The sequence below is a fragment of the Oryctolagus cuniculus genome, chromosome 8, assembly GCF_964237555.1.
Source record: "Oryctolagus cuniculus chromosome 8, mOryCun1.1, whole genome shotgun sequence".
Taxonomy (NCBI): Eukaryota; Metazoa; Chordata; class Mammalia; order Lagomorpha; family Leporidae; genus Oryctolagus; species Oryctolagus cuniculus.
Window position 1 is genome coordinate 56,257,276 of NC_091439.1, and position 27,461 is coordinate 56,284,736.

General features: G+C 38.0%; 1 protein-coding gene across 3 annotated transcripts in view; it reads left to right on the forward strand.

Moving 5' to 3' along the window:
* COL25A1 (collagen type XXV alpha 1 chain) overlaps positions 1 to 27,461 on the forward strand; it is a 530,060-nt gene that overhangs the window by 480,241 nt on the left and 22,358 nt on the right. For 2 of the 3 annotated variants that reach the window (XM_070047775.1, XM_070047774.1), the window contains exons 23-31: positions 50 to 127; positions 5,863 to 5,886; positions 6,507 to 6,551; positions 10,501 to 10,545; positions 13,276 to 13,356; positions 14,906 to 14,968; positions 15,571 to 15,621; positions 19,141 to 19,167; positions 26,832 to 26,885. In XM_070047775.1, coding sequence (XP_069903876.1) covers positions 50 to 127; positions 5,863 to 5,886; positions 6,507 to 6,551; positions 10,501 to 10,545; positions 13,276 to 13,356; positions 14,906 to 14,968; positions 15,571 to 15,621; positions 19,141 to 19,167; positions 26,832 to 26,885 — 468 coding nt within the window. Of the gene's footprint in view, positions 1 to 49; positions 128 to 5,862; positions 5,887 to 6,506; positions 6,552 to 10,500; positions 10,546 to 13,275; positions 13,357 to 14,905; positions 14,969 to 15,570; positions 15,622 to 19,140; positions 19,168 to 22,361; positions 22,443 to 25,177; positions 25,214 to 26,831; positions 26,886 to 27,461 lie in introns of all 3 variants that reach the window. The other variant, XM_017347366.3, reaches the window with a different exon arrangement.

Below are 27,461 nucleotides of genomic sequence, written 5' to 3' on the forward strand. Positions count from 1 at the left end.
ATGGTAACCCAACTCTTGTCATTTTTCCCTTGGTTGGTTTTTGTCCTAGGGTCCACCCGGTCCAAAAGGGGATCAAGGAGCCACCGAGATCATAGACTACAATGGTAACCTCCATGAAGCCTTACAGGTAAGGGTCTGCTCCCTCCCCTGGCACACTGACGCACCCTTGAAATGTCAATATGAGCTTCCATGCACCTCTGATCTCAAAGGGTGCCACTGCTTGAAGGACATCTACCTGTTCTCCAAACTCATTCACGTATCTCTGCCCCAGTTTATTTTATTTCATAGCATTTTTCAATCTCGCCTTTTATTTCTCTTCTACACTCAGATATTAAGCCTTATTGGGTCTAAGCATTGTGTAATTCCTTGCTTGAAGAGGAAGCTTGGTGAAGCAGTTGAAAGCCCTGTGACTTTGGAGCTGGAACTGCTTGGTTTCTAATCTCCACTCTCTTGCTTGTAAAATGTGCGGCTTCACTTCTGTGAGCCTCGGTTTTTCCATCTGTACATGAGGATAATAGTGACATATATTTGATAGAGTTATTGTGAGAAGTAAGTAGTTAAATACATACTATAGCTATATGCGTAAGACTGTGTTTAACATGGTAAGCCCTCTGGAAAGGGCTTACTGCTACAATCCAATTATTTCCTTCCATTAAGTTAAAATTAGACGGTGTGGCTTGTCTCCATTTTGTTATCCATCCTCTTCAGTTTAGACTTCCCTGTAGATATGTCTATCATCCTTCTGTCGTAACTGCCCTCACAGAGGTCAACAAATTCATTCTGCTGACTGCCCTTGACTTTTCTGTGACATACCAAACCACTTTCCTTCTGAAACCCTTTCCTTTTGGTCTGACATTATGCTTTCATTTCTCCCATTTTTTCCTTGCTGGTAGATCCACTGTATTTCCAGTTTCTTTGTCCATGCCCTAATTGTGAGTATCCTCACATATCTGATTTTCCCTTGGTACAATCACTGCCTCTTCCACCTTGTGGTTCCCAGTCCTTTCATCTCTGGGTCTGCCTTTGCCTCCAGCTGTGACTCTGAATGTGAACGTGAATGCTGTGAATGAACCATTGCCTTACTGTCTTCCACTGCTACCGACAATTAAACAGGTTACCCTCCCTGCCAATGAAACAGTTCTCTTTCTTAATCAGTTTCTGTTTGTGATACCATGGATCTTCAACTTTTTGAGATCGGTATTTTAGAGCTATTTTGAAACTGTTCTTATCCTTCAATCATTCTATCTCACCAGGTACTGGTCTTTTCTTTCTCAAAGTATCTCTTGAGATTCTCCATTCTCTTTATTCCCAACATGATCTACATCATGTTTACTTCATACTTAACAAGGCAACAACACTTTGACCAATCCTTCTTCCTTTTGTATGTCCTTGCCCTTATAATCCATCATGTCTATCACTCCAAAGCCGATTTTCAAAAACAATCACACTCATATTTGCTTGGAAAGGTGTAGAACCAGTTTTTTTAAATTGTTCTCTTTTCCCCACAAATTGATTACTGTGTATGGGAAAGGGAAGGATGGGGGGAAACATACAAAGTTTCGGTGTACCTACCACATTCTCAAAGCCCTTACTTATAAAACAAGGAAACTTTTTTTAGCTTAATTTATTAGCACTGTTGTAAATTTTCCTTAAACTTCTAATGACACTATAATTCTTACTATCACCTTCAAGAAATATCCACTCCCTTATCTGTCAAGATATACTCCAATATTATCAATCATTTTCTGAAAAATTGAGAAAGTACTTTTATTTTTTTACTTTTATTTAATGAATATAAATTTCCAAAGTACAGCTTATGGATTACAATGGCTTTTCCCCCTCCACCATAACTTCCCTCCCACCCGCAACCCTCCCCTCTCCCACTCTCTCTCCCCTTCCATTCACATCAAGATTCATTTTCAATTCTCATTATATACAGAAGGTCAATTTAGTATATATTAAGTAAAGATTTCAACAGTTTGCACCCACACAGAAACACAAAGTGAAAAATACTGTTTGAGTACTAGTTATAGCATTAATTCACAATGTACAGCACATTAAGGACAGAGATCCTACATGAGGAGTAAGTGCACAGTGACTCCTATTGTTGACTTAACAAATTGACACTCTTGTTTATGACATCAGTAATCACCCTAGGCTCTTGTCATGAGTTACCAAGGCTATGGAGGCCTTTTGAGTTCGCCGACTCTGATCATATTTAGACAAGGCCATAGTCAAAGTGGAAGTTCTCTCCTCCCTTCAGAGAAAGGTACCTCCTTCTTTGGTGACCTGTTCTTTCCACTGGGATCTCACTCGCAGAGATCTGAGAAAGTACTTTTAAAGCCTTGTTTAGGTTAAACAGTGTCTGATATGGGGCTAGCTACCCGCAGCCTAAAACACAAATCTGCTGAGGTCGGCACTATGTTGTAGCAGGTAAAGCCACCACCTGCAGTACAGGCATCCCATCTGGGCACTAGCATCTTATCTGTGCACAGGTTTGAGTCCCAGCTGCTCTACTTCCAATCCAGTTCCCTAATAATGCACCTGGGAAAGCAGTGGAAGATGGCCCAATACTTTGGCCTCTGTACCCATATGGAAGACCTGGAAGAAGCTCCTGAATCTTGGCTTCATTAGAAAAGCTCCTGTCTCATAGAAAATGGCATGTCTTTCTCCAACACTACCCAGCTCAGCTCTGGCTGTTGCAGCCATTTGGGAAGTGAACCAGTTGGTGGAAAATCTGTCTCTCTGTCTCTCTCTGTATCTCTCTCCCTCCCTCTTTCCCTCCTTCTCTCCCTCCCACCCTCCCTCTCTCTCTAACTCTCCCTTTCAAATAAATCTTCAATTAAAAAAATTTCCTTCACTCTTTCCCTACTGATAACTAACTGGATCATTTTGGAGGAATTATTTACTGTATCTGTTCTTCCTTGATCTTATCTGAAAAATGAAGATGTAATTGGAATGATCGATGAAATATCTTATTTTTAGGGTTGCTGTTAGGATCTCCTGAACACTTTTTACAGATGTGCCTAAAAAAAAAGGAGTGCCTGCACTTCTTAAAGAACCTGACACCTGCATCTTGATATAAAAGGTTATATCCTTCCAATCTCTTTCTCATTCTGACTGTAAAGCAGTCAATATTCACCATACTCAACTAGTTCATGCTTATGTCTCAACTTAAATATTCATTATTGTTGTGGGCTCTTAGAGCAACTATGTGTTGTGCTTAGAAATCAGTTTATAATAATTTTTTCACTTCAAAACTATTTATGGGTTTTCCTAACATGATATTCCAATGGATCGAGTCCCTGATAGAATTAGTTAAGTTAGATAACCACTAAATTGAGGTGATTGGCATTTATTCTTTAATTCTGTAACCAGTGATGAATATTCACAGTTTTACAGACTTCATTTCATTATTGCCTCCTTTAAAATTCTTCCCACAAAGCTCTAAGGTAACCAGTTAAAGGGCAGTATATTGCAGTTATAATAATACATTAGAAATATAAAATTTTAACTATTGCCTCTACTGAAATTTTATATTTATATAAACATTGCTATAAACTATTTATTTTTATTTAAGGAGGTTGTATTGCCACAATTCAGAATGAAACCTAACTCAAGCTCTTAAAAATTCCCATCACTATCTAAACTAAACCCGTTCTCTAATATAAATCACAGGTGACTCTAAGCCTACATCACTCATGCAAAATGGAGAAGACAACCTTTAGTTCTGAAGAGATTCATGTAAGCATCTCAGGAAGTGAATTATGAAGCAGGCTGCTATGCTTCCCCCAGTTTACAGTTGTCCAGCTCATGCCTCCCATTTCTGTCATGTCTCACTAGAAAATGGCATGTCTTTCTCCAACACTACCCAGAATTCTGGTTTTGAAATCATTACTGCAGTTCAAGGCAGATCCTTGCTGAGTTTTGTAGCTTTAACTCAGAGGAGACAGATACAAGAAATCCCAAGAAAGCCAACGTCTTTGGGACTTCTCTGTGTGTCTGTGCACTGGCGCTTCCAAATGATGGTCAAAACTATTCATATGTTCCTGTGAACTTAGCTTATTTTTCTGTCATTTGTTCTTTTAATTGGCTGGAACCCTGAACAATTTTCAAGTCTCAAAAGCATATAGTTTATTTAACAAAATTATTTAGACTCCATCAGTTAGTTTAGTTACAAATAATATTCTTTTATTAAGCAACTCATGATAAAACATATTGTGATCCTGAAATTTAAGAGAACCAACCTTCTGTTCAGAGTAGTAAGGATGGGATGAATCCGCATATGACAAATAGTGGAAAATCTCAGTTCCAATTTTAAACCCCCTTACCTTTCCAAGGTTTTATGAGCCTCCTTTCTAGTTTAAAATGTAATATGTAATTGGGAGGCACTGACAAATAATTTTACTCTATACTTTTCTAATAGCTTTATTTAAATGACTCGTTTGCAGTAAAAGGAGTAAAAGAGTAGCTTTGTCTTAGTTTTAAATCTAATTCTTGCTCTAGGCAAATCCCTTAAAAGCAAAGTAAGTGACACCTTATGTTACACTTACACAGATTTAAAATGTTATAAAATCTAGGCCTTTATTTTTTCTATATAACCTTGCCCTCAGTTTGTGGCCACTTTGCCTTGTGTCTTCAAAACACTGATTTTTTTTCCCCCTACTGTATTGTTACTGAAATCAAAATGACCATAACTGGCTTTGTCACAGAATGCAAACCTTAACTATTTTTACACATGCCTTCCTATATTGTCTTCTAAGGAATAAAGACACTATGTCCCTAGAGACTCAGATCTTGAAGTGAGATAATGTTAGGATTATTAACAAAAATAAAAAACAGCAACCACCACTTGAATCAGAGATTGGAGTGCAGTAGTAGAAACCAAAGGGTGGTGTGAAGCTGGTGTCCCTAAGTTTACATCTAATTGTATAATGTTTCTCAATGACCAGAGTCCCTAATGGAAAGCATTCTCCCCTCTATGGTTTCGTAAAGTGGTATGGGCCCACTAGAACTTTTAGCACAAGATCTAAACTAGAAAATATTAATAGATAAACATAACTCATTGTGAGGGCTCATGTTTTTAGAGACCCATCCTTTAAGAGTGTATATTTCATTCCAGTTCTCTAGCACCTTAAGAAACTAGATTGTTTTTATGTCAACTAATATCTCTAGTCATGGAAAACATACCTCCAAAAATTAACTATAGTGTTAATGTGTTACAGACCAAAAGAGAAACAATGTACAACTGGGAATTTCATTTTTCTCTAATCAAAATTCTCTCCAGAATGAACTTTTGTCAATAGCAAAGTTTCTTGGTTCATAATTATTCAGACAAATCACTATTGTATACTACAAAATAATTTTTTAAATCAGGTGAAATGAAATGTTTTAAAATTTCTATTTATTTATTATTTGAAAGACAGAATCAGGGAGAGATCTTCCATCTGCTGGTTCACTCCCCAAATGGCCACAGTGGCCAGAGCTGAGCTGATCCGAAGCCAGGAGCCAGGAACTTCTTCTGGGTCTCCCATTTGGGTGCAGCAGCCCATGGATTTGGGCCATCTTCCACTGCCTTCAATGCCAGTGTGTGCCTTCCATACCACAGCACCAGCCCCATGAAATAAAATTTTAGCATTCTTTTCTTCATCCATGGGTTTCTTAAAATTCTAAAAATAATTTTTGAAAAGACTTTACAACTATATTGAAGATATGATAAGAAAGTCTCAGTATCTTGTCAGTTCCTCGTAAGATGTCAGACTTGCCAAAACATATTCAAAAAGTTGATTTTTCTCAGAAATGTATTACACTTTGACACACAAAATAGGTAACTCTGTCTTTGTTGATGCCTTTTCCCAACAGAGGATTACCACCTTAACTGTCACGGTAATTCCTATTGCATGATTTCTGTGGTTCGTTGCCCTGTGTTCAGTCTTGATGCATGCCAGTGAAAGTGGTACTAATGTAGCAGTTGTTTTTATCTATCTGACACTTCATTTTATGTTTCCTAATATTAATAACCTTTTACAACATTTGCCCCAGTTGAATCACTGTCTGTTAAGTGAAAAAAAAGTCGAAAAAGAAAGTCACTGTTAATTTTCTTTGAAGTTGTCTTCCTTAGTTTGATAATATGGTTTTGTTCTATAGGAATTTGGAAATCAAAGTCTTTAGAAAGACAGGCAGTGTTTCTAAAAACACAGGTTCACATTAGAAAACTAATTCATCACAAGAATATGAATGTGGGGAACAGCAGCTACTTTACATTGTCTTACAGAATCAGCCCAAAAAGCATGTTCAATGTTATGTTGACCTAACATGTTTATTGCATGTAAGTACATAGTTTCATAATTATGTTATAATTATGACATTTTCCCCATTGCAAATCCATATTGGAAGATAGTTGATTATGATAAAAATACTAAGATGTATAGTGTGTTTCTTGTTTAAGAGCATGAATTTTAATACCTATGCTTGCTACTTTTTAAAACTGTCTTTTCTTGATTTAGGGCCCCCCTGGACCTCCAGGACCTCAAGGACTACAAGGGCCAAAGGTTACTCCTCAGTTACCTGTTTCTATTTACATACATGGTGCAAAGAAGCCCATATTGAGTATATGTATTCTTGAAAATTACCCTAGCAAAACGATGATGATGCTGATCAGCAATATTGCTTCAGGCAATGAAGAACAGAAATTGAGGTCTGGGCTAACAGAAGAGGGATAAGTAGGAAGGAAGAAAATTATGAAAAAAAAGAAAATACCAATGACATTAAATTTAGACAAGGACACTGAGAAAAATAGAGTATTAAGCAAAAAGCAAGTCCTATAGAAGTGATAAAGAAACGCTAAATGTGGTATAACAAAAAAGAGGAAACAAACAAGAGGATTGAAGGAAATTTACTGTGACACTAAGAAAGATCTTTTTTTTTCCAATTCTTTTGTAATAAAAGAACAAGGAAAGCTTAACAAGATGCATTCATAAATTACTATTTGGGAATCCTTTTTGAGTCTTGTTGGTAAGTGATCTCTTTATTATATAGGGTCAGACATTCTTGCATTAAGTATATGGTAAAACATACCAGCCACAAGCAGAGGAAACCTGGAATTCCGGATTACATATAAAATTTGTTGATGGTGTCAGCTATTTCCCTGCAAAGTCAACTGAGTCATTCAACCATGTTTGATCAATTAACACATGGCCAGTGATTCTGGCTTTTCAGTACTGAGCTACACGTGTTGAAATATGACTTTCGTCATTGAATTCTTGTAGAAGAGTCAAGTGGTTTCAAAATTCATCTTTTGTTTATGTTTCTTGAGGCAGTTTACTTACTAAGTCTATTGCATGCACACACACACACACACAGACACAGGGCAGGTTTTGTACTTTTTTCATATAAGGAAACCTAGTATATAGAAGAATTTTTGATTATATAAAAGCATATAAAATATTACTGAGGCTCTTGGCTCTGTGGGATGTATTTAGAACATTGATCCTAATTTCAAAGAGATTTAATTTATTATATTAATTATATTTTAACACATGGCATTAATGTATGATTTGGAGATTTTAATTTTCTATTTCCCTACCACATTCTGGTCCCTAAGAGATGTAACACAAAACTTGTTCTTGATTCCTGGTGGGTAAGGCTGCTTGGATCGCTGTTTTTTAATACTTTGGTGAGCTGGACTAGGCAACTTAGATGGACATCTGCAGATTCCTTGTTCCTTTGTGTAGAGTCACACAAAGGTCTAAGCTTCTTGCTTTTCTCTTCACCTAAGTCTTCAGGACAACAACAAAGTCTCCAAAACTAAATGTATGACATTCCCTGCAAACTTCAAAAGCTCCTAGAATATTTTTCTATAAGCCAAAGACCTGCAGAAGCCCAAACAGCACCCTTCCCTTGACCCTGAGAGGCAAAAGGGACTCCCTAGCTAAAAAAGGTACATCACTGAAGCCCACATCCCCCCTTATTTTACAAGTCAGTTGCTATTCACTTGATTCCTTCCTTCCTTCCTTTATATATTTGAAAAGCAGAGAGGAAGAGACTTAGAGAGGTTTCCCTCCACTGATTCACTCCCCAAAGGGCCACAACAGCCAATTCTGCTCCAGGAACTCCATCTGGGTCTCCCACCTGGGTGTCAGGGGCCCAAGTACTTGAGCCATCATCCACTGCCTTCCAAGGCTCATTAACAAGGAGCTGGGTCTGAAACAGAACATTCCAGACTCTAACTTACACTGCAATATGTATGTGTGACAGTAGTGGCTTAACCTGATGTGCCCTAATGCCAGCCCTATTTGCTGTTCATTTATTTACAAAAGCAATTATTCAATGAGTAATTGTTGAACCTCTATTCTATGATAAGAGCTACAATCTAATAGGGATACCAGTAAATGATTTCAACAAGAAGTTTACAGTATAGGTAAGCAAATAGACAAATAAGGCATAATTATTAAAAGAGTACATGATTAAGCACATTTGGAATAAGAGCTTTGATTAAGAACATGTATTATGGGAAAGCCCCGTTAAGTCTTGGGAATCAAGGGTAACTTTGATTTGAAAGAGAAAGTCATGGAGAAATTTGCCAGATGACAAGTAATGACCAGCCCCCTCATTGAACTCTCATGACAACCTTATGAGATCAGTACAGTTATTACTCCCACTTTATGAACGTAGAGGCTGAAGCCCAGAGAGATGATGGACTTGACACATTGGCTCTCAGACCACGGGAAAGGCTTTAGAAGAATTTGAACTCCAACTTGTGGGCAGTGAAAGGACATTGGAGATTGTTAGGGGCTGATCATTGTCCTTTTCCTCTTACCCTTGCCACCCTTCCCGTTATACTACCATCCCTACTCTACAGTGGTCCTGTATTTGAGACCTTATGTTAGATATAGAGATTCCCATGATCTCTTCTTAAGAAGGCTGAAGTAATTGAGGTGGGAAGTGGCTGTGAACAAGTCAGCAAAACAGAGTCTAAGGCAGGTGTAGAACACATTCTCATGTCCAGACTCAGTCTCAGACTCAATGAGAACCTATTCCATTAATATTTCTCTTTTCTTTATCAAATACATCTTTAAGAATTTTTTGGTTTCTTATACAACAAATAACTTAGAAACCACATTTGAGAGGTGATGGATAAATGAATAACTCATGAATTATGTTTTTCTTTTAAACATGTGTGAGTCACATTTTAAAACTAAAAGTTTAGTGAAGCAATGATTATTGGACCCAGAGTGCTGACAAGTATTCAGACTCCAAATGAAACTAGGGTTTAGCCAGGTGCATCCAACCTCAGCAGACTTGTTTGTGGCTAAATAAACTTTGCTGCTACCACAAAGAGCAGGAAATCTGAAATAAGAAAGAACTTTTTTTTCCCTTTTTTAAATTCATGTGTTTGAAACCACAAGATCATGCCTTCTTTAAACATTGGAAAGCTCAAATTTCATGCTGTGGCTCATAGCTCTTAAAGTTTTTACCAGGGATAGGGGCTCTAGCCATTTTAATACTGTGGTTTATAACATCACCAAACAAGCTTTTCTAGAAAATACAGTCTGAATCCTTGGAAATCTGTCTCTAAGGCAAGCCATTCACATATAGAAAAGCTGTTTTTACAAAATTACATAGTGTGGGAATCAAGTATTTGTAATGGGATTCCTACAAATGACTCACTGATACAATATCTTGCCTTTCAAGGAACTTGCTTGTTCAGTACCTTTTAAAGCTGAAAGATAACCAAACATGTGCTGTTTGAATACCTCTCTAGCATATTGTTTAAATTTGTTTTTAATAGACCATATTCAGCTTTAAAAAGAACAAACATAAATCTGTGTATTTTGAGTTTGTCAAAAGTTTTAATAAATCATATTATGAATAGTAAATTTTAGTTCATTCCTAACATAGTATAGGAAATTGAATTGATCCAAAAGTAATTTTATGTGGATTAAGATATTATCTGATTTATTATATCCTTCAGTGGGGCTTTTTTTGGAAATAGCACACACACAGTCACTATGAATGTTTTTCAAACTGTGCCAGTTAAAATATTGTAATAAATTCAGGAGACTCTACATTTCTCCTTTCTTAGGTTGACTGTTACATTTTGCTTTTTACTGAAATTGGAAAATAAGAAAAACCATAGAGATTTTGTATGTAGGGGAAAAAATGAACTGAGGCATACAGGTTGTTGCTGTAGGATATGGTCAGCCACCAAATGACCTCTATCAGTTTTCATTTACTGTTTCTTTGTTAGCCTGCATTTCACTTGGGGGACAAAATGAAAACACTGGGTAATAACTGTATATCAGGGTTATTATATATAATATTCAAGGAAGGTTATTAATTCACCTAGTTTAGAGAAGTGCTATGATAGGGTATGCTTGGATTATGGTACATTTGCTGAAACTCAGATTGTACTTTTAACCAACCAGCATTTTTTTTTTACTTAGCATAAGATGTTACTAATGATAAATGGAGGCAAGCTATTACTTTTTATCTTAACAGGGAGAGCAGGGATCTCCAGGAATCCCAGGAGTAGATGGAGAGCAGGTAATTTTCAAAGATGTATACAATTATTAAAGTATCATCATTGATCATTACATTTATTATTGGTTCAAAGCAAAATAAGGCATGAGTATTGATATATGACATCATCTTTTTTTCCACCATCTATTCTAGAGACATTAACTCTAAAAACCAATTGATTTGAAACTAGACATAGCTTTTCTTTGCAGAAACATAAAGCTATGTGGTGCTACAGTTTTGTTGTGCATGCTACTTATGAACAATGACTCTTCTGTAATTAGACTTGTTTTAATAGATTTCTGAGATATTTACCAATTTAGTAAAAATACTCTTTTGCCAGATATTTTGTAAATATCACAAGATTTAAAATCAGTGACTACAAAATTAGATATTGCTTGGAAGTTTATATGTTATTTTTACCATATTTTCTTTTCCAAAAGGAGGATTACACCTAACTTCCTAGGCCCATTGAAAAGAAAGAACAAGCAGAGCACTTGTAGCTGTGCAGTACAGCAGTTTCTGAGGGTTTCCGCTAAAGCAGAGGTTGGCAGACTTTCCTAGAAAGAGCCAGATAGTAAATGCATTAGTCTCTGCAGGCCACATACTGTCTCTTCTTAAAAATCATTAAAAACATTCAACCCATACAGAAAACAATTCTTGGGCACAGAGTTGCAGTTGGAGAGGATGAGTAACTTCTAATATTCTGGAGCACAGTTCTATAACTATGGCTGGCAACAATCAGTTAGGTATTTTAAAATAGCTAGTACAGAGGATTTCTAACTTCCCAACACAAAGAAATGATAACTGTCTGGGGTGATGGGCATGCCACAATTGCCCTGATCTGATCCTTAAACATCATAGATATGTATTAAAATGTCACCCTGTACCCCATAAATAGGAACAATCACTGTATGTCAGTTTGAAAATACACACACATATACACACACACATATGCATGCACACACACACACACACACACACACAATCTCTCTACTGAATTTAGCTTGTGAGCCTGGTTTGGCAACCACAGCCCTAAAAGAATCTGACTAGGATAATATGGACAGAATTCAGAATCAAAAGAGTTTTCAAGATCTTTAGTATGTTCTATGTTTCCATTATTACTCAAAAAACACTAAAATCCAGGAAGCCATAGGAAATCAGTGGCATTCTTTCTTTACAAGAGTTACTTATTTATTTTGAAAGTCAGACTTAGAGAGAGGGAAAGACAGAAGGAGATCTTCCATCCACTGGTTTACTACCCAGATAGCCACTATGGCCAGTGTTGGGCCAGAACCATAAATCAAGAGATTCATTGGGGTCTCTCACACGGGTTAGCAGGGTCCTAAGCACTTGAATCATCCTCCACTGCTGTTCCTAGGGCATTAGCAGGGAGCTGGATTGGAGAAGCCAGGATACAAACCAGTGTCCGTGTGGGATGCTGCTGTCTGAGGTAGTAGCTTTGTCTGCTATAACACAGTGCCAGCTCCATCAGTGTTATTCTTGCAGTTGGAGAATTAGAGTATCAGTAATCTCTAGAGTATTAGTAATACTCTAAATAGAGCATTAGGTAAGAAAATTAAATTTAGGAGAAGAGTTATTTTTGAACATCAGAGTTATACGTTTAAATCATATCATACTAGAGAGATGTATAAAAAAGATATTTTAAAGGATTTTCTGTATCAATCAGAGGTCACATTAGAACTTTTTACATGTATTACCCCTATTATACTTTGTCATCATAAATAATTCATCTGACAGGCATTATGACACACTACATGGTCCCTACAAATATAGTAGCTGGATTTTATTTCTAAGCACTTTACAAAGTCTTCCTTTGTCCCTAAGTCTAATGGGTTGGACATTGTACTTCTCCCCATCACTAGATACCTAAAATCACCCAGGGTCTGACTAATTAATCCACCTGTGCATTCAGATACCCAACCACTCACCCTGTGGGTGCTATGAAATCAATAGGGTTATAAATAAAAGACATATTCCCGTCCCTAAGTAGTTTTTAATATAGAAAAAATAAACATATTGGTGCAGTCTAGGGACCCTTTCCAGTTATAACTATCATCATCTCCCCTAAAGCTTGGACCATCTGGTCATAGTACAGTGAGCTCCCTAGGATAAAAACGCTTAACAGAAATTAATTTTGGTATTAGTATTATATAATGCATATTTTTAAAGAACAAAGTACATATTTATTTCCTCACTGTAAAAGGACAATAAAATTAACATTTTGGCTTACCTCATGGAGATATCTTAAGAATAACATAAGAACAGTGTAAAGAAGTGGAAATAACTTGAAGCATTAATTTGCAATAAATGTTGAATTGTAGACTAGACCATTGAAAATTGATACTTACTGGAGCTTCTGCCTACATTTAAGTGAGGCAGGGAGTATGGTGGGTGGAGATGGGAGAAATTTGTTTAGATATTTGTTGTTATAACACTGGGTCCTTGTTCAGAATTATATACTGAATGACTGAGAATTTAATCCATTAACTTGTTTTTTGGACTGATGACATAGAATTAGGTTTGAGCTAAAAATATGAAATCAGGATAAATTATGTCAAAAACCTAAATTCATTGTTTTTGTATTGAAATTACCTAGTATAACTTAATTCATTCTGTTACATGGGGAAACAGTGTTGATCCCATGTAGAAATTGGCTGTAAGATATCTGTGTCCCCTCACATGTAGTGTTCAAGGATCAATGTGCTTCTCACATGTAAACTTTGTCACTTTCAGGGACTCAAAGGCTCAAAGGGAGACATGGGCGACCCAGGTATGCCAGGTGAAAAAGGAGGAATTGGACTTCCAGGATTACCGGTATGTTTCCACTTTCACAATCTTTTATTTCAATTTTATTTTATTTATTTGAAAGGCAGAGAGAGAGAAAGGGAGATCTCTCATCTGCTGTCTCACTCCCCAACTTCCTGAAACAGTCAGAGCTGCACCACGCCAAGAACTGGGAACCCAATCCAGATCTCCCATGTGGGTGGCAGAGACCCAAGAACCTCAGCCATCACCTGCTGCCTCCCAGAATGTGCATTAGCAGGAAGCTGGATCAGAAGCAGAGCCAAGACTAAAACCTAGGCATTCCAATAAGGAATTCCGGTGTCCCAAGCAGCATCATAACTGCTATGCCAAACATCTGATGATGATGTGTCCTTAATCAGATAAATGCAAGAATCAGGAAAAAAAAAAAAAGTCGTATTATTAGCTGTAGTAGCATCTTGTGGTTCATATAATATCTTTAATTTGAAATGTTTGAAGTGTAACACTTCAGTTGCAGAACTAAAATTTTAAAGCATGTTATCACATGAATTAATTATGATGTGTAAACCTCCATATTTTCCTGAATTATTTTCACCAGTGGATAGTAAAATAAACAGTGGTCACTGTAATCTAGTATACACAATGTGGTGGGACCTCATCATTATTAAATAAGGCACAACAAAAAATGGCCAAACCAAAAAACACAAAACAATTGAAAAGTCACTCTGTAAAGTGTTCTGTCTATATGTGTGATACTGTAGAATTGTGCTTTGGGTTCACTCCCCTAATTTTTACTGAGAATTTGGAAAGGGAAATATAGATAGAAAATGTAGTAAATTTCACACACACACACACACACACACTCAGTAACTTTTAAACAAAGAAGTATATTAATAAATGTCAATGAAAATGAAAAGGCTTATGTTTGCTATTTAAAATAAAAGATGTAAAATTAATATCACCCACATAGAAGACACAACATTCATAACTCAATATCTTAACAGTATTGGCCAGCGCCGCGGCTCAATAGGCTAATCCTCCGCCTTGCGGCACCGGCACACCGGGTTCTAGTCCCAGTCAGGGCGCTGGATTCTGTCCCGGTTGCCCCTCTTCGAAGCCAGCTCTCTGCTGTGGCCAGGGAAGTGCAGTGGAGGATGGCCCAAGTACTTGGGCCCTGCACCCCATGGGAGACCAGGATAAGCACCTGGCTCCTGCCATCAGATCAGCGCGGTGCTCCGGCCGCAGCGCGCCAGCCGTGGCGGCCATTGGAGGGTGAACCAACGGCAAAAGGAAGACCTTTCTCTCTGTCTCTCTCTCTCACTGTCCACTCTGCCTGTCAAAAAAAAAAAATTTTTTTTAACAGTATGTAACCTTAACCAATGAAGCCCATATTTACTTGATATTTTATTTCACATATCACCCACAATCATAGGGATTTTAGTAAGCTTGGTGCTTTAGGCTAAAATGCAAGGAGATAAATCCTTCTTTTATATGTCGTACGCATAATATTATAAAATTGCAAGAGCATGATGAGTTTGAGAATACAATTCAGTTGTCTCTCACACATAGCTGCCTAACTCTGCTTAATGGTTATTTGCAGGGTGCCAATGGAATGAAAGGAGAAAAAGGAGACTCCGGATTGCCTGGTCCTCAGGGTCCTTCTGTAAGTCCATGGTGGCTGAACGGTTCCTGAAAAACCCTGACGTGGGCTCATTATTTACCCAGTTCCACCTGTGCCAGATGGCTTATCAATAATAGAAGACCACAAACCTCTTGGTTTGTCAAACTGTAGAAGAAATATCTGTTGGCTTTGTACAATGAGAGACAAAGTGTCTCAGAGGCCCAAGTTAGAAGCAATTTTTCAGAGGACTGTCCAATCCAGAGGAGAAAATCAATAGTTTTCCCACAAGGCTTGTGGGTAGAGCTTAAGGGTATACAACATATTTTTTTTCTTCTCCAGAGCTTTGTTTATGCTCAGTGAAATATGTGAGAGTTTAATAGTGGTTGTGGCATTATAACATTTCTTGGTAATCAGTTGCTTCCTTCTCTTTTATTGTACTTTTGATTTATACTAGCTTTTGTAGAGCAGCTATTTTTTATAGTGTTCTTATTCTCATAAAGGAATTTCTAAAGCTAGAGAATCAAATGCATTGCTTCTCCTAGTATACTTCTTTCTTTGCAACAATTAATGGCCTTAGCAGAACCCCAGTACAAGATTCAAGCTGAACTGCCTGCTAAATCCATGTTTATTGTTTGGACGCACAGATCATAGGCCCACCAGGCCCACCAGGTCCCCATGGCCCACCCGGCCCCATGGTAAGTTTCCCATCTCTACAAAATGTAATTGTTTATTTATGAGCATGCTACTAGAGAAAACATGAGCCCCTCCCTCGAAGCAGCCAGCTTGTATTTTGTACTACTCTCTGTGGAACAGACAGAAAATCCAGGATGCTTGGAGATATACAGACCTCGCAGTGTTGTCTATCACTTCCCCAAGCACATATGTTGGAAGGAGATGGAGTCGTTTTGTGTCAGGAGAGTTGAGGAAAGGCAGACAGATCTGGCAAGCCTTCCTGTAATCTTAACAATGTGAGCACTGGCTAATTATTGTTACCAGTGATGGCTCTCTCATCTACTAGTAGCAAAATAAGATTAATAAGCAGAGCCACGAAAGAATGTTTCCAAACCATTCCCGTGAGGCTCGATATCCCTTAATGAAATGTTTAATAAAAACGTTTATAAAATACTGTGATAAAAGTAGAAGCTTCCACGGGTGACATACATTGCTGGATCTTTTCCTGTTCACTGTTGCGGTACTTGGGTTGATTCATCAAGCCAGGCCCAGTGTCTGCTGCTGGCATCCCAGTGACCAGCAGAGTCAATGGTCCTGTCCTCCTAGGACTTATGTGTGGTGAGGACAGCAGCCTGAAACAAGTGCAATTCTCCAACTGTTGAATTAAGAATAGCCGTATTAAGGCTACACCGTGGAAGGCACACTGCTTCAAACACTTTTGGCAGAAGCAGGAGAGGAGCAAATGAGGCAGACTGTCGGGCCACATCATGGGTAAACCAAAGTGGTGCAGATTAAACTTGCTCATGCTTTCCTCCCGCTGCACTCTAAGAGCGTCACTTGAGTGATCTTCTAGGCCACAAAGGGCAGCCCAGTCACCCATGTCCTACCAATCGCCATTTCTGAATTATAAATCAAAACAAATTACAACTGCCCTTATTTTCCTAAACCTAAACAACTCATTAGAATTAAGCAAATGACATGCTTTTGGCTTTATTTGCTACTCCCTATACTTTAAGTTAGAAGGTTAACTTAGAAAATGCTATCAGAAAATTAATTAGTCTAAAGGAATGTTAACCCATCAATAAAATGAAATAAGAATATACTTGATAAAGTCATTTCCTGAAAGTGTCCATCCACAATGTATTTAAAGGGAAATATTGATCCAGTGTAGGCATATGTGACAAATATCCAGGCATTGGCCGATGAAAATTTTTCCCACTCTTGTATGATTGCACTGATGGATATTTAAATACTCCTCTCTCTAACTTGTTTATCTAAATCACTTAAAAAGTTTAAAGCACGTGGTAGTCTTCAGTTAATTTGACAGTCTCTAGATTTACTGCTGTATAGTATTCTAAAGAGTACATATCCCATAATTTCTTTATCCAGTCTACCGTTGATGGGCATTTAGGTCGGTTCCAGGTCTTAGCTATTGTGAATTGAGCTGCAATAAACATTAGGCTGCAGACCGCTTTTTTGTTTGCCAATTTAAATTCCTTTGGGTAAATTCCAAGGAGTGGGATGGCTGGGTCGAACAGTAGGGTTATCTTCAGGTTTCTGAGGACTCTCCAGACTGACTTCCACAGTGGCTTGACCAGTTTGCATTCCCACCAACAGTGGGTTAGTGTCCCTTTTTCCCCACATCCTCGCCAGCATCTGTTGTTGGTAGATTTCTGAATGTGAGCCATTCTAACTGGGGTGAGGTGAAACCTCATTGTGCTTTTGATTTGCATTTCCCTGATTACTAATGACCTTGACTATTTTTTCATGTGCCTGTTGGCCATTTGGATTTCCTCTTTTGAAAAATGTCTATTGAGGTCCTTGGCCCATCTCTTAAGTGGGTTGTTGGTTTTGTTTTTGTGGAGTTTCTTGATCTCTTTGTAGATTCTGGTTATTAACCCTTTATCTGTTGCATAGTTTGCAAATATTTTTTCCCATTCTGTCAGTTGTCTCTTCACTCTCCTGACTGTTTCTTTTGCAGTACAGAAACTTCTCAATTTGATGCAATCCCAATAGTTGATTTTGGCTTTGACTGCCTGTGCCTCCCGGGTCTTTTCCAGAAACTCTTTGCCTGTGCCAATATCTTGAAGGGTTTCTCCAATGTTCTCTAGTAACTTGATGGTGTCAGGTCGTAGATTTAGGTCTTTAATCCATGTTGAGTGGATTTTTGTGTAAGGCATAAGGTAGGGGTCTTGCTTCATGCTTCTGCACGTGGAAATCCAGTTTTCCCAGCACCATTTATTGAATAGACTGTCCTTGCTCCAGGAATTGGTTTTAGATCCTTGATCAAATATAAGTTGGCTGTAGATGTTTGGGTTGATTTCTGGTGTTTCAATTCTGTTCCATTGGTCTATCCATCTGTTTCTGTACCAGTACCATGCTGTTTTGATTACAACTGCCCTGTAGTATGCCCTGAAATCTGGTATTGTGATGCCTCCGGCTTTGTTTTTGTTGTACAAGATTGCTTTAGCTATTCGAGGTCTCTTGTGCCTCCATATAAATTTCAGCACCAATTTTTCCAGATCTGAGAAGAAGGTCTTCGGTATCTTGATTGGTATTGCATTGAATTTATAAATTGCTTTTGGGAGAATGGACATTTTGATGATATTGATTCTTCCAATCCATGAGCATGGAAGATTTTTCCATTTCTTGGTATCCTCTTCTATTTCTTTCTTTAAGGTTTTGTAATTTTCATCGTAGAGATCTTTAACGTCCTCGGTTAAGTTTATTCCAAGGTATTTGATTGTTTTTGTAGCTATTGTGAATGGGATTGATCTTAGAAGTTCTTCCTCAGCCATGGCATTGTCTGTGTATACAAAGGCTGTTGATTTTTGTGCATTGATTTTATACCCTGCTACTTTGGGTTTTCTTTTTAACTTTGATTCATGCATGTACTATGACTTAGTTCTGTTAATTAATAAATAGTTGTTGCAAGAGCCTTTAAAAATGTATCTTTGTAAAAATAAATGCAAACTAAATAATAATGCTTAGCCCTCCTTAATCTTAAATAAATGATGCTGCAGCATCCCACACTTGGCTGTCATCTCCTTACTTCCTGTCTCATTTTGATTCTTCAAGACCATGGGTTTGGAGGAGTTAATGGAAAAGGTCCTCTCTTCCCTGGTACTTTAAGTATAGGACTTCTCTTTGGCAAATTTCTGTCTCTTAAGTATGACCTGTCTTCCATTTAAGCTTATGAAGCATCTCATATATTCTATCCAAATTTTTAATGGACATTTGAGAAATAGGAGTAATATGGGTGCAAAATATTTTTCCTTTTTTCTTCCATATAATCCTGGTGATTTCCCCCCCTCTCACAGGTAGTTTGCAGTCAGAATTACTATTAATGAATTTCTAGTAACAGAGACATCCAAGAGCTGGAAGGAGCTTTTGGTAGATAATAAATAACATTCACTAACCTTCCTCAAGCTGTAGCTCCAACAAGATTCTTGTTTTGTGTATCTTTCATTACTTGATATAATATTCACTTCTGGGAAGTAGTGAATCAATTATTAATTCAAAACTGTGTTCTCTATTTTCAGGGGCCCCATGGACTTCCTGGACCGAAGGTAATCCAACAACTCCCTTTTGTTTGATTGATTTTTCCTTGCTAATCATGGGAAAGCATGACAGAAGCATGTGTCCTGTCTTAATTATTTGTCAACTAATGTTGATAATCTTTAAGCCTTTAAGCATCCAGTCATTTAAATTTCACAATTAAAAATGAGTTAAAACAAATTTAATTGACATCACCTGGAGATGAGTTATTCCTTTTTGCCTTTGTCCTCGTCACTATGTCCATTTCTTAAATTACTAATCATGATACATTCAAATCAACCATTTAGATGTGAGTCTGGGAGACTCTGAGACTAGTCCAGATGCTTTGTCTTTGTATCGTATATTTGGATGTTATTGATACTTCTTGCTTGCCATACAGTAAGTAGTACTACAGTTAAATGCCTTGACTGTCCAGCTTCTTAATTTTGTGTTCCCCAGAGACCACTGGTCTAAATTGGGCTAGGGAATATCAGGAGTGCTATCCTAGGGAGATCACGTCACTTACATATATTCTATGCCCCTTGGGCTTAAAGACTACCATGGAGAGTAGCCCCTCCTTATCAGTAGTAGTGCAGCTTGCATTGTAAAAGCTTGCATTTGCTTTTGTGTAGATGAGAGAATCCTTAGAGATCAAAATGAGCCCTGAAAGATAAGCTGCTTTTTCCAAGGAGCATATGTGATGAGGACCTATGTTCTAATCTCAGTTTTGTCACTGTCACCTTGAGTAGATTATTGACTGATCCTTCAGTTATTCAATTGGGTAATTTAGCTCATACTGTGATAATTTAATGAGGTTTGATTACAAAATACTTAGCAAAATTCTAGCAGTTATTGATACTCAATAAAATTCAGTTGTAACTGCTTTTTGATGCTTTGTTCTGAACAGGAAAGTTCTGTAACTCACCCTCAAGGCCACTTCAGAGAAAGTTCAAGGACTCTTGAAAGCTCCTCAGTAGTGAGTCACTGCATTTAAAAGATAGGAGATGGGAAGACAACATAAATGCAAAGTCGGCGTCTGAAAGCTCAGAGCAGCCCAGCTTGTCCTCTGCAGAGGCTGCTCCCTTCTGGCCAGTCCAGCTCTAGGAGTGACAGCAACTATTGGTCTAACTCAGGAAACCTGAGGCTTCTATTCCCAGTTACCAAATAACACTCAAGAATATGGTATTTTGGCTCTTTATACCTCTTAGAAGACCTTACCTTCCGGTAATGCCCATGAGGGATAGTGTCTCAGAAGCATGGATTAGAATTTGAGATGACAGTACTGTTCTAGGGCTCATAAAAGAGAGCACTAATCTATCAGCTTTGTAATTCTGGTAGTTTTTTAACCTCTCTGGACCCTCATTCCCTGCTCTAGACTTAATTGATATTTCCTACTCTTGGCTTCTCCTTGAACCTTAAAGAGCCACCAAAGACCAGCCAACTCAAAATGACTGTGAGTGAAGCCACCAAAACTATTGAATTCCAAGAGTGATTCAGATATGCCATCACCTTTGAATCAGGAGATACCCAAGATCCTTTTGATGTCTAAAATGCAATGATTTATGTTGCCTGCAGAAATTCAATTACTACTAAAGTCATAGAGGAGATCTTATAGATTACCCATGGCTAGTTCCTTGACTTCATAGATAACAAGCTGTAGGCCCTGAAAGTTTAGGATATTTACCCCAAACTATGCAACTAATGACAGATCTAGGACTCAAATTTAGGTCCAGATTTGAAATTTGATCTTCTTGCCACTGGGTTTGACTGTTTTAAACTTATCTTTTGAAATAATGCCCATCAATGCATAAAGGCCTACAAAAGAACTTCATAGCTCCCCAAGGCTGCACTGCCTGTTCATCATCCCAAGAGCACTTAGTGAGAGAGCACATTCACACAAAGCAGTGAGTCTAAGTTTAGTTGACTATTGGGCCTTGACCTTTTTAGAATCACATTGACTCTAGTCTGTGGATTTCTGGGCTACCATGTACATTTGGATTTCCTGTAGTGACTGCACTGCAAATGCCCATCTTCAAAATTCCTGAAAACTCACTTTGTCATGCCAAAGTGTTCACTGTTTTCGGACCCTTTTGAAAGCTTAAATATATAGCATGTTCCATGGATGAGTCTAGCTCAGTGTGTCTCAGAATTTCCATCACCTGGGAGCTTATTAAAGACACCCATTGCTGTGCTGCCACAGTAGGGGTAGGGGAGGACCTCTGTATTAGTGAGCACTATGCTGATTTTCATCATGAGGCAAATTGGGTAGAGACTGCCCAGGTTAAAAATCTCATCTGCCGTGTGAGCATGCATATCCTCTCTCTTCTCCCAGCCCCATCCAGAAAGACTTTTGGGAATTTGAGTCCGATTATCATCTTTTCACAAGACTTTAAAGGTATTTTTTGGCAAATTAATATGTATGCCTTAACAAGGGAAGGTGTACAGCTCAGATCTTTCTCTAACCCTGCCACATTGATACTGATGGCAAATAGGTATACTGTATTCCTAGATCCTTAAAGCACAGAGTCAACGGCATTCATCACTTATGATGGCCTTTGAATGTCACCTTGAGTTAAATTCATACCTCCTTTGTTCTAACGTTGGGCAGTTAGTAAAACTACATTTAAGTTCTGTGATCTTCATATTCTCTTTGGGGACTAGAGAGTTTTTGTCAACTCCATTGAAAAATCCATGTAGGAACCTGACTTGGCAATGTCAGGGAATGAGAACTTGCTGAATGACATTACTTCAAACACTAGCTACTACAGTTCTTCATTCCCTGGGGAAAATGCTTAAAGGCTTAAAATATCTGTCTCTAACACACCCTGCATATTCCAGTTTTCCATTCCAGCAGAGTGGTTTTGTCCTGCTGAACCTCTTTCAGTATCCCCTTCATTGTCTTTGATCTGCTTGATCAGAGCCATGTAGTATAGCCCTAATTTCCTAGAGGTAGAACTCAACTATTCAGGAACTCAGTCATATGTGTTTTGATGATAAGGAACACAGCTTCTTAAGAGTTTTGCCTCTTAGAATATTATTTTCTATTTTCATTTATTAATTTAAAAACAATTTTAATGGATATTTAAAATGATGCAAGACAAATCTAGCCTCACTCTGCTATTAACCTAAAACTGGAATCTGCGATCATTCCCAAGACTGGCTATCTTCTCTCACAGTTTAAACACCCATAATAGCAACCAAAACTGGCATTTGCTTTTGCATTTAGGGTGAACCAGGGTTAAATGGTGTTAAAGGATTGAAGGGTGAACCAGGTCAAAAGGGTGACAGAGGACCCCTTGGTCTTCCAGTAAGTAAAGAAAACTTTCCATTTCAGTGCAAATCTCAGATTTTTCTTTCTACCCTAGAACTCTGGTTTACTTGGTGGCTTTCTTACTGTTGAGCTTTCTGTAATTAGCAAATAGATCATGTTAGGGCCAAGCTCAGCCTATTTTGTTTTCTCCAATGTCTGCTCTTGTGTCAGAGGAAGACCCCATAACAAATAATGCTGTAAATGTCCTGTCATTCTTCAATTACATACATGCCAACCTTCTTCTTGTAGGGCTGTCAATTCTCTTCCCCCATCATCCTCTATAAAAGTGTTGTACTCATTATTTCCTGATTTTCCCAAATGCTGTAATAATTGAGTGCCGTTTAAAATCCTCCCTCAATTGTTTTTTCTCCCTGGATCCCAAACACTGTAGTCCTCTGTTGGTGGCAGGTATGCAATTGGCCATTGTTGATGGAGTGAGGTCAATGCTATGGCTCCTTATGTTAATCAATCATAGTGTTCTCTACATTAATCAATCATATATGTGTTCTATGTTGTTTGTTTGGGAAATGCCCTGTTTTGGGCTCCTGTGGCAATAGTGGTTGTATTGAGGGAGTATTGTGTGATTATTGTGTAGTAATTCTTCTCTTAATGACAAGGAGGCTATCCTTCCCTTCAGATACTTCATGCCAGCCTTCTTCCCATAACTCCTAAAAAGATTTTCTTTAAATTGTTGTTGAGTCTGAGACTTTAATTTCAAGATTTAATAGGTCATCTAGTCAAGTCGTAGAATTCCAACAAGTCTGTAAATAACATTATAGATTATATTAGTAAAATGACATAAAGTCAGTAATAGAAATTCATTTACACACACACACACACACTTGAATTGTGAGAGGAAAACAAAAGTTGAAGGCCAGTTATTTCTTTCATGAATATTGTACTTCAGTTACTAAGGTGTTCCATTGGATAGGCTGTGCCTACAGGCACATAGCAAATGTTCAATAAGTTTGCGTTTATTGAAAAAATGATGTAAGCCTGGTATTAGACTACAGGTTAAATCATACCAATTAGATGAATGACCTATAAACATACAATGTATATAACATATGTATGTCTTAATTTAGCATTTTAGGTAGATATAATATTATCAGTGTCATAATTTTTATCATTTCCCCATTTATTTTCAAATGTTATAGTAATGGTAACTAAAAAAATATCAAAAGGCATAAGACAGTTTGGATTTTCTCTTTTACTTAAACTCTCAAATCTGATTTCTTTAAAGTTTGCTCTAACTTCATATTTATAGGGATATTGATCATTTTTATGCAACATTTAGCCAAAAGTTCCACCTGTGCTAGCATTAAACAAATAACAATACATATTTTAGTGTAATTTTTGCTAACTAAAGATATAATTTGCAGTTATATTATGGATCATAATGTAATTACACTGAGGGAATTTTAAAATAAAAACTAAAAATATCCAAAAAGTATATGGTATAGCATTGCTAAAGTTTGCAGCTGGAATAGATTTTTTCTTCCATTTTGTATTATTAACTACATCTGAAGCATAACATTGGGAAATAGTTCTGCAATCTTGCCAAAAGCATTTGTAGGGCCAGTGAATTTTCCTTATTAAATACTCCATGATCTATTAGTATTTTTGAAGGACAATAAATAAACACTGTGATATACAAAAGCCATATCAAAGAAGTAACAGTGCTTATTCTTGAAATAAGCATTGGAATGCCATTTTTTCATCATACATTTTATGTAGCCTATAGTTCAATGTAAGGAAAAGTGTGTATTGCTTGTGAACAATATTAGATTTTTCCAGCTCGTCTGTTCTGGCTTTCTCCTGTTCCTAGAAGTCCCTCTAGTGGTGACTATTGTGAACTGTCGGAGCAACCTAGAAAACAATGGTTACTGTTGAACTAAAACCCACCATGTTAAAATCCTTGTGATTATTAGTAACAAGTACTAGGTTAACAAGTGTTACTGAGCCCTTCTTTTATTTCTCTGAAATGATGAACTTGGTAAATTTTTTTATATAAATCTTTTTTTATTTGAAAGGCAGAGTTGCAGAGAGAGAGGTTCTCCATCTACTGGTTCATTCCCCAAATGGCCACAACAGCTGGAGCTGGTTCAATACAAAGCCAGGAGCCAGGAGCTTTTTCCAGGTCTCCCACATGGGAGCAGGGTCCCAAGCATTTGGGCCATCTTCAGCTTTCCCAGGCCATAGCAGAGCGCTGGATCAGAAGTGGAGCAGCCAGGACTCAAACCAGCACCCATATGGGATGCTGGCAGTGCAGGCAGTAGCTTTATCCACTGTAGCACAGCACTGGCCCAAACTTGGTTGGTTATTATAATGAGTCCTGTTTTATAAGATTTCCTTATTTTATCTTACCTAAAGAAATATGTTGTAAATACTAGTCTTCAGAAAATGAATTCAGAAAGAAATAAAATAGGAATCTATTGCCAATAACTACTCTGTAGCCTACTCTATAAAACTATTAACTCAATTTCTTAACACGATTCTGTTGTACAGAAATATCTTTAAAATGCCATCATCTCTGGGGTCTTTATTGTCATGTTTCTGTTTATTTTTTTTTTAACTAACAATTTGTAGCAATGTGATTTCCATCGCAGAACCCTGTGGCCTTGTATTATGTTGTTTGAAGCGTTACATTTGTTCATCAGTTCCTCATACTAATCTCTGTTCTTGTCATTCGTGTGATACCCACCAACCCTGCCACCAACCCAATCACGCAGGGAGCATCTGGCTTAGACGGAAAGCCAGGATCCCGGGTGAGTCCGTCCCTCGTCGTGCTCTGATGTGTTGTGCAGCTACGGATTGTGGGCCTCAGGGCAGACCCCTGCACTCCATCTGCTCTCATCAATGATGAGGGAGGGACGCAGGGCAGGAGGCTGGGGGAAGGGAGACAAAGATGGTGGCAGGAAGGGGAAAGGTAGTCAGAGAATGGGTTAAAGCTGGGTGAAGACTAGCTTTCTGAAGCCAGAGTTCAACCGGGATAATTTGCTAGGTGAGATGTGAAACTGGCCTAATTGGACTCATTGTCAGAACCCCAGGCAGATTTTTCTATAACCAACGAACATTGCCCATTGCCTGTCACTCCATGAGAGCGGCCCTCTGAGGACACTCAGATAATGTGAATTTTTTGTGACTTGATTTTCCTCCTAGGTTCATGTCCATGTTACAAATGTAACTTCTTCCGTGCGACTAACCTTCAAATCTCTGTTCATAGAAAGAATTTGTCCAACCCCTGTTATTTTGTGTCTTTTCCTTGGTTCCTAACAGTGCCATCCCCCAAATTTCAGCCCCAGATACTTAGTCTTTAGAAGTCTTCTGAAAGTAAATTTTCAGTTCAAGCAATAAGAAAAAGATTAGACACAATAATGAAAATTCACCAACGTTAGAGTACAACTCTGAATCCTTTCATATTACAAGGCTCTCATAGAATAAATCAGAGGAAGAGAACAAAAATGGGAATACTGCAGGAAAAAAAAAAAGTAGTACTGAATTGTACTGAAGTAGTTACTACATTTGCAAATATGGTAATAAATTCTTGGCAAGTCCAAGCGCAGTCTTGCTGAAAAATGAACATGTAGACTTGAAGTCCTTGCTACAGTTTTAAGTATTTGAAGGAAATCCCATGCTTTTCCATTCTGAAAGCCTGCTTCAGGCAATCATTATTTTCACTGGATTTCAGTATTCCTGCATTCATTCAAATGTTACCTCCTTTACCACAGAAATCCTACTCCTGAACTAACCAGGCGGCCAGGAGGCTATTATGCCATTAAATCATCACGGCTGCCTGGTTTGCCAGTTGCAGACCCAGTGCCTTCAGCCACTGCAGCAGAACCGACGAGAGTAATTCCTTCCCTGTAAGCCCCTGCTGCTCCCAGCAGAGCCACAGAAAGTTTGGTTTGAACAGTTAGGCACTGTTCTCATTTCTTCCCTGCTTGTCTAACTCTTCAAGCCTCTTAAACAGCTGAAAACAGGCTTCAGGGCATGCCTGGCTGAGACTGGCGGCTAGTGGGGGGCGAAGGGGCGGGGGGCTCGTGGAAGAGATGATGGCAAGGTGGAAAACAGCAAAGTGAAGATGTTCCATTTAGTCAGGAGGAAATATATAATTAAATATATATGGCTTTTTGTGTGTACCCGACATTGAACGTGCAGCTGTATAATTCATCCTTTTTGCATGAGTTTCTTGAAAACCACTGGCCTGTAAGAATTGAGTATAAAGCACTTTGAAAGATGAAAGATGAGTTGTTTTACTGACATCCTAAGGCATCAACCACCCAGGAAAAGTCCAGGATAAATTGTAACTGCTTTTCTTGCAGCCCTTGTGATGTGTCCCCTATTTTCTTATTTTTATCTTTTTTTTTTTTTTTTTTTTTTTAGGGTATAGATGGTCCTGTGGGACCCCATGGCCCTGCTGGTCCCAAAGGAGAAAGAGTAAGTAGCGCCTGAGGTTATTAAGCCATATAGTCTACAGAAAGCACAGACCATGCCTTTTCCATACTAGCTGAACTGTTCGTTTTCCAGAAGAAATAAAGGGCTAGCTAGTATGTACCTAAAAAATAAATGTATCTTAAGTTCTATTCAGAGTCCTAACACTGAGCATAAAATAGAATATGGCTGCTATAATAAAAACAATGCCTACATTTACATAGCTAAAAGAAAGAGTGCAGATTATGCTTCCTTAACCCATAAGGAAGATATTTGCATTTGGCCTTCATCCAGAAAGTGGAAGTCAATGGGGCTAAAATTTCCAGGCCTACATATTCTGGTTGATAATCTTTTATATAAAGCTACTGTATTCATCCAGGGAAAGTTATAACTTTTTTCCAAAGGAAATTACAAAACCTAAGTATTCTTCTCTGCACAGTTACACATGCTCTCATTTTTTTTTAAAGCTGAAGAACAGCCTGTGTTTCTTTAACCATAAGGAAATAATTTCAGTGCATTATAAAACAAAAACCTTTCACTAACCTCTCTATGGCTAGGCCATGTTTCCCTGTCCTTGAGGAA